The sequence below is a fragment of the Platichthys flesus genome, chromosome 16 (genome assembly GCF_949316205.1).
Source record: "Platichthys flesus chromosome 16, fPlaFle2.1, whole genome shotgun sequence".
In the NCBI taxonomy this organism is placed as follows: Eukaryota; Metazoa; Chordata; class Actinopteri; order Pleuronectiformes; family Pleuronectidae; genus Platichthys; species Platichthys flesus.
In genome coordinates this window covers 11630140-11638428 of record NC_084960.1, presented here as the reverse complement: position 1 = coordinate 11638428, position 8289 = coordinate 11630140, and the positions used below count along the sequence as shown (strand labels likewise).

The following is an 8289-nucleotide window of genomic DNA, read 5'->3' as shown; positions in this document are numbered from 1 at the left end:
AGTAGATTATACAGCTGACGTTTGTTAAAGCAGATGGTTCCTGTATATCTGAAATTATAGAAGGCGTCTGCACTTATTCCATCCAAAGAAACACTACACCAGCTTACACCGTATCAAACAGGTCTCCATAGTCACAATTTGGACACAAAGATTAGTTCAAATTATCTTAATCTTACTCCTTGCCCTGGAGCGCAGGGTCTGTTCTGTTTCCCTCTTATTGAGAGTGAAGGCCCCCAGTTTTTTCTACCTTAGCTAAATATAATTGTTGCATTGAGGATGAACATTAAACAAGCAAGGAGCAGTGTCTTTCCTTGTATGTGGATAATCGGCAATCGATACAGATCAGTAGGAAAAACCCTTTTACAGATATATTGTTGGAAAAACTAAGAAAGGCTACGTGCAGTGTGTTTTCACGGCGCTTAAGAGTAAGGGCTACTCAACCTGCAGGTGAACAAATGCTGCAAGAAAGAATGAGTGACAACAAATTGTAGTTGTTCCTTTGCCGTCCAAACTTTACTTTTTCTTAAAAATCATGAACTCATGCCAGTTCAGTTCCTGGATCTTTGTAGACGCTCAGTGGACATCGAAGGAGATAAGAGGCAGAGAAAAGGGGGGAATCTGATGAAACACGGTGACAGTCTCCGGGTGACAGATCATCTTTTGCAGCTCCGTCCATCCCGCCCTCCTCCTCCTCCTCTCCTTGTCCAGACAGGGTTGGGCCAAACAGCAGGTGGTGCAGAAGAGAAGCCTGCATTTGGGACGTACACACCACTGGTTCCCTGACTTCTGCACCGGACATCATGGAACAGCAGCAAATAACAATTGTTTCTAAGTAAGTGCTGTTTTGGGTTTCCCGTCACTGTCATTATTTGTAGTCATAATGTTTTGCTTATGTGTTTTATTTGTACATAATGTCAAGGACAGTTAACAGTTAAATAAAAACAACTCATAGATTCACTCTTTACTTATTTAATAATCTATATAGTTTGAAAGGTGTAGATGGGGAATTCACGCTTGTATTATGACTCAAGTTGGATAATGAACGGTATATGATGTCCTCAACTAGCATCAACTAGCTCTTTATCATGTATCATTTCATGTGGGTGTCTGTGGTTTGTCAGAGAGCATGTTTACATGATCTTAGTTCTCATTGACTCCGGTAAAGAAGAAAAAAGTGCAGACGTAAACAGAGCAAAAACAACTGTTTTAAAAGGTGTCTTACAAAAGATCCAGAGAGGAGGGCAGCTCAGGATCCATGTATCCTATAGGAATAAACCATAGATCGATACAAAGATAATAATTTGACCCAAATTAATAAGCAATGAATAATAATGAATACTTGAATAACATGAATGTTATGAATTACTTATAAAATATGACTTTGTTGGGTCATAAAACAATTTTAATCCTTAAAGTTTATTGTTTTTTTGTGGGATTTTCTTTCACTATGAACATGAAAGAGGAAAATCTTTACATTTCTCATGCTGTCAAATATACAAACATGATTATTTACTGAAGAACATAATAAAAAAATGTCAAAACTAGAGCAGATATGTTTCCAGTATTTTTCTGTTACCTGTACATTATCTTATCAACTTGGACTCTCATGTGTACACATGTTGTACACGTGCTGATCTGCTGCTGTGAAGACAGCTGTTAATAGGAATACATTAATATTGCAAGCTGTTTACTGTGGTCGGAGTAAAACCCTTGGGTCTGTGAACGTGTGTGTCAGTCATGTTTGTCAACCAGACCTCAGTCTTATAGCACAGGGGGAACTCTGGGTTCTCTGGGCCTCATGATGGTGGAAGAGGATTTTTATGATGTGAATACAACACATGGATTTTTGCCTTATATGCATGAGAAACTTGTTGTGTGTTTTCGCAGGTCTCAGAGGTCTGTTAAATTTTTAAAGGCGATTTTTTTTTTCATCTGAGCAATTAATAGTCATCAAGCCAGGTTTTAGTGAGCGCAGATTGGCTGAGGATTTCTAAGACGGAATTTCAATGCATCTGTTTAAATCCAAAGCTTGAATGTTAATGTGCTCAGTCAGTTGTGGTCCATGTCATTTCAAATCCCTTTAACTAACTCCCCATAGTAAAGCTGTAATTATCATACCTGTTGTTTAACATTTCAACAGATTTAAAACGATTGCAAGCTGCTATTTTTATTCTGATTTGAATGCAAACTACGAGATGGATTTCTTTTTCCAAGTTTCGACACCTAATTCTCTCCCATGTCCTCTTTATTTTCCTCCCCTCCTCTCCACAGCTCAGGTGTCACAGCAGCAGCGTCTCTGGCCGTGGCTCCCTGAATAAAGATGCACGTGGACCTGGAGAGACAAAGCAGCACTCAAATGAGATGACTCAAAAGAGGAGAAAAAAACCCACCTTTTAATCTCAGGTCAAAAGTTTGGTACGTCGTGAACAATGTGAGTCGCCGTATCAAAAAGGACAGAGACGTTTTTTAAGACATGGAGGTGCCTTTCGGGTGTGTCAGGAATCTTTTGGTAGATGAACCTTGACGACAGCATGGAGTCAGGCGGGCCGTAAATGTTTCTACCCCACTCATCTGACTTGTGTCAGCATGTCAACGCAGCATAGATGATTTACCCTTTAAAGAGACACAACTGGGAACCAACCTGGTCCGATGATGTAGCAGCTACAGGTGACTTAGATGTGGGCTATGATTCAAGACAGTGTAACCACAGTCAGTATGGAAGTGCAGACAACCTCTCTGGTCTGGATATATGTGAACAGGACAGAACAACTGAACTCATCCTATGAACACAACACGACAGATCTGACTGAAAGCTCAAACACCTACCACTCTTACACGATTGGTCTCTTCCTCTCCTGCCTGTACACCATCCTCCTCTTTCCTATTGGATTTATTGGTAACATCTTAATCCTGGTGGTCAACCTGACCCACAGAGAGAAGATGACCATCCCTGACCTTTACTTCGTCAACCTGGCGTTGGCCGACCTCATCCTGGTGGCGGATTCCCTCATTGAGGTATTCAATCTGAACGAGAAGTATTACGACTATGCCGTCCTCTGCACCTTCATGTCCCTTTTCCTCCAAGTCAACATGTACAGCAGCATCTTCTTCCTCACGTGGATGAGCTTTGACCGCTACATAGCCTTGGCTGGCTCCATAAGCAGCAGCCCACTGAGGACTATGCAGCATGCCAAGCTCAGCTGTGGCCTCATCTGGATGGCCTCCATCCTGGCCACCCTGCTCCCCTTCACCATTGTGCAGACCCAGCACCGGGGGGAGGTGCACTTCTGCTTTGCCAACGTCGTTGAGATCCAGTGGCTGGAGGTGACCATTGGCTTTTTGGTGCCCTTCTCCATCATTGGTCTGTGCTACTCTCTGATTGTACGCATCCTCATGAGGGCCCAGAAGCACCGCGGCCTGTGGGCACGGCGGCAGAAAGCCCTGCGCATGATCGTGGTGGTGGTTCTGGTGTTCTTCATCTGCTGGCTGCCAGAGAACGCCTTCATCAGCATCCAGCTGCTGCAGGGCACTGCTGACCCATCGCAGAGGACTGCTACCACCCTGTGGCATGACTACCCGCTCACAGGCCACATTGTTAACCTGGCAGCTTTCTCCAACAGCTGCCTCAACCCCATTATCTACAGCTTTCTAGGAGAGACCTTCAGAGACAAGCTGCGGCTCTTCATTAAGCAGAAGGCCAGCTGGTCAGTAGTGAGCCGCTTCTGCCGCCACAGCCTTGATATACACCTCCCTGTCAGGAGTGGGGTGTCAGAGGTGTGACTGCTTAGAAGAGGGACAACCGTTGTGAAACTGAGGCCACAGAATATCAACGTGATATATCAACTAGGGTGAAATATGACCTCAGATTTCTTTCTGCTGTTGATTAGCTTTGCCTCATAGTGACTCAGTTAACCTGCTCACTTTCTGAACAAAACAACAAAAGCATCAGGAATGTGCACTCAAAGGATGACAATGACTCGATGTGTGTATCTTTTCAAGTAGATAACAATGCACATACAGTACTAAAAGCAATTTCCATGTTAATCTGCATCCTGGACTGCTTTCTTTAATTGGATTTGGTGTGTTATTCCTTCAAAGAGTTGGCAAGTTTGGAAAGGCAGGCAACAACAAGTGAAATGCCAGCAAAATGTCAGCATCCACCCCAGGAGCACAGCCTGTGTGCAGATGTAACTTATGCATAGAGCCTCAGAAGAAGAGGAACGGTGTAAGTGTGTGAAACAGACACTAATGGAACATTTTACATGAATGACCTCTCCTATAAATCTTCCAGAACATTGTGCACGTGTGTGTTAGAAACGTTGAACGCAACAACAACATACTGAGAGGAAATAATGCATCATATAAAATCTAATCAGGACGTCCATTTTAGCCGCAAGGTAAGGGTCATTTCAGGTGAAGCCCATGTGTATCTGCATTAAGTTAAAATAAACAAACGTGGCTTTTTTCTAGATAAAAGTATAAGTTCAGGATATCATAGATAAGGAACAAATTTGAATACAATACAGCACTGGCTACTTTGTACCTTTTTTGACACTTTTTTGACGCTTTTATTTTCCTCTGATGGCAAAACAAATGGCATCATGTATATCAAACAATCTTTGGAAAATGCAAACAAATGTTCACAAATGTGCTTCTCTATTTGATAATAAAACAAAAATGTAGATTTTGGGGATAAAGATAATACAAATTGGTTTTCTACACAAGGGTTTAAGAAGATGTATAATAATAATAAAAATAATAATATCTTACATTTATAGAGCGCCATTCACAGGAACCAAGGACGCTTATACTGTATGATATATTTAAAGGGTGATGCACCCTTTATTTCTTACTTGTATTTAAACATTTTGGTCAAGCTATGAGGTGCGTTATAGGTATAAATATGTGATGCCGCTTTTGGGGCATTCATATCTCGCGGTAATGTGGGAATTGGTGAGTGCTCATTTCAAAGATGGCTGAGTTATTACCCCAGTTGTCAGATCCCGTTTGCATGACGGTGCGGAGCGAAGAGGCAGGTGTTGTTTCGCCTGGAGGGGATGAGACCGACTAAACACATCCTTCAATGGTGATAATGTGAAGCAGCTTCAATCTTCTTTTCTTAACTGTCTCAATATATTTTACACTGATAAATAACGGCAATAAATGGCAAAAGCTGGATGAAGGTAATGGGCCTGCGAAGAAATAGTTTACAAGAAAAAGTCTTGTGGCCTATTTATCTGACTGTGATATGGTTCAACTAATTCTTTGGAATGCAAAAACTAACATATGTCATCCACTGAGTCATCATGCAGACTCTCTTGATTCAAGTGTGTTTGGCTGCACGAAGATGTGTATGAACGCATTAATCACAGGTTCATGAAATGCACATCACCAGGCTACACAGGTGCAGTATAACCATGTTTGAATCGTAACCTATGAGGGGCCTGATTGGATAAAGTCATTGTCATAAAGTTTTACAGCCTCTTTATTTTGTTGATCCATCAGGACAAACATTATAAATTATTTTTTTGTCATATCCTTTTTTTTTTATTCTCATTCAGTCGTGCCTCCATTCATCCTTCTACAGTCAAATATAAAAACATTAGAATAATATTCAATTTTTCATTTATATTTTTTGCAAACCAGACCTTATCGTCTAGAACAGCTTCTGGGCTTCAGGGATTTTCAATAAATGAGGGTGTTTTTAGTGTATTGACTAGAACAATACAGAAATACACAGTCATGCCTCAGCTGAAGCTCATGCCATATATAAAATCTGTGTATTGCCAGCCTGTGGTGAGCCTGTGCGGTGCTTGTGCATGAGGCAGCCAGAGATAATGGCGTGACTGGGAGAAACAGGAGTCCAAACCACAAACTGTTATTCCAGCTGTAACCGACCCAGCAGCCTGGGAAAGCAGCACTGGGGATAGATTGAGTGATTGTTTATTAGAGGTCTGCAAAAAATGCCAAACTTGTTGCAGTGCATGTTACTAAAGATTCTTTCACGTGATGTTTCCATTACACAAATTCGTGTCCCATATCCTCACCATGCAAACTGCCACTCAGCCATGTTTTGCGTCTCACAAAGACAGATTTAAGTTTGTATGTTTGTGTGTTTGTGTGTGGATTTGCAGGATATTTGGAGGCTAAAATCCCTTGTTAACAGAACCCGTTTCTAACAAAGCCAAGCCAACAAGAGGAAAGGTGGGTAACAACATGATCTGAGCTGTCAACACCTGCATCAGAGCCCAGGCCCACCAAGTTCAATCCCATAGGGAGAAGGACAGGATCATCTTTACATCACACATACGCACATGCACACACATACAGAGCCAAGCAGGGAGATGCTGTGAGAAGAGGCTGACAGTGGACTGTGTGTACAGCTGAGGCTACCAAGGGAGGTTAAAGGTTTGTGGCCACTGACGTCACTGAAAGGAAAAAGGGTGTGACTTTTACCCTCGCTTACATCCACAATGCTTTCACTGGATGATGCTACACAATAATGAACTTGATCGTAAAAACAGACTGGTAAAAGGTCACAACATAAAGTATATTTTTGTTTATGTCATTCATGTATGAATTCAGACTGGTTAATAATGAAGGGGATGTACATGGTCGCAAACAAAAATTATGAGGGTAATAGAATCTAGAGACAAATCCGGAGAAAAGTAAGTGATCGGACACAAAAATGCATATGTGATAATGTAGCATTTTGGTCAGAGAGGAGAACCTTTCTAAGCCTGCAGCAACACGATAAAAACGTAGGAGAATCCAAATGTTTCCGCACAAAGGTGACCACGTTTTCTTACGTAAGAGAAGGTGAAGTGGACAGGGGGTGGGGCATGTCAAAGTAATTACAACTTGATAGACCAGGCTTATGTATAATTACAAGGAAATGCACTCAGTGGACCTCAGCAGCTGAATAATTGATTAGACATATAATTGCATTAGTAAGTTAAAACCCTTACGGGAAAAAGAGCTGAATACAACAAATTAGCTTTTCCAGATTCAGAGGGAAAGAAAGGGGATTGGAGTTTGACATGCTTCAGCGGTGATGAGGCCGGCCCTATCAAATAGCCGGACCCCAGGAGGCTGTTTGCAAATTTGGATATTAAGGCAATTTGAATAAAAATGAAATACTGGTTAACACAGATGCGTGTATCAGTCCAATTTGGAAAAGGACAAAGAAAAACAAAAGGGACCTCCAAAACCTATAAAAAGTATTGTATCACTAACTCTACAATGCATCATATTATATTATATCATATATGTGATATGACTGACAACGGCAGATACATTTAGCAGACACCTGTCGCCAGGTTTAGAACTAGAAGTGAACATGACCACCTGTAAGAGCCTCACATGGAGAAGCCACATGAGGCCTTTTCACACCACCCCCACCCCCACACGTTCCCTCACCTTCATTAGCTTTTACTGTGATATTCACAGAGCTAAACAAAGTCACATTTACACACAGATACTCGCTTTCTTAATTAGGATGCAACATGTGAGGGGGGGTTGATGACTCCAAAACATAAAACCTATAGACCCTTTTAAATTGTAGGTGTTTGAGGGTATAAAACAAAAGGAAGACATTCATCACAAAAAGTATTTATTGTATTGTATGTTGGCATAAATATATACTGTATGTTACAATTGAATCGACTTAAAAGATCCTAAGTTATGTCACTGATAATTCAAGTTGCTGTTGAACCTGTGTATTTAAAATTTAAAGTTCTAATTGTCTTCTAATGCAGCTGGTGAGGTTTTTCATAACTGCCAGCCTTTTGTTGATCATATGTTGATCGTATGTTATTGCTCCTCTGGTTGTGAGTCCTTTTATTTGACAAATTGAAGCTCAGGTAAGATAATTTAAGTATTGTTTTTGTAAATAAAAACTTTGTATGAAAAGATCAAAACCAAACAAACTTTATTTTACATCGTATTCAAAAATGAGTCATTTGATTTGTATACTTTATACTTACATATATATGTATTACATATACTTTATGTAATACTTTTTTTGTGTGCAGATAGATAGGTAGATAGATAGACAGACAGGTAATGTTGGCATAAGTAGCAGTCGTTCAATTCGGCCCCAAATCCTAATATATATTATCTCATGGCACCTTACATCAAAGGTCAAGACCTGTATTTCTTGTATTTTGAATTAAATATTGAAATATAGAATGGGATGTACAGAACACAGAATACATCCACAACCAAAAAGGAGAATATGGAAAAACTGTTAGATATGCATGTGGACCCATAACCTCGGTATTTTTATTT

General features: G+C 40.6%; 1 protein-coding gene across 1 annotated transcript; it reads left to right on the top strand.

The window, feature by feature from the left end:
- Positions 1-720: 720 nt before the first annotated feature.
- Positions 721-4677, top strand: gper1 (G protein-coupled estrogen receptor 1). The gene is made up of 2 exons (XM_062408554.1): positions 721-832; positions 2272-4677. The coding sequence occupies exon 2, from the start codon at positions 2677-2679 to the stop codon at positions 3778-3780; it is 1104 nt and encodes a 367-aa protein (XP_062264538.1). The 5' UTR covers positions 721-832; positions 2272-2676; the 3' UTR covers positions 3781-4677.
- The last annotated feature ends 3612 nt before the right edge of the window (positions 4678-8289 follow it).

Bases quoted from the DNA above. Each gene is read 5' to 3' on its own strand.
- gper1 (XM_062408554.1), top strand. From the start codon at position 2,677: ATGTGGGCTATGATTCAAGACAGTGTAACCACAGTCAGTATGGAAGTG.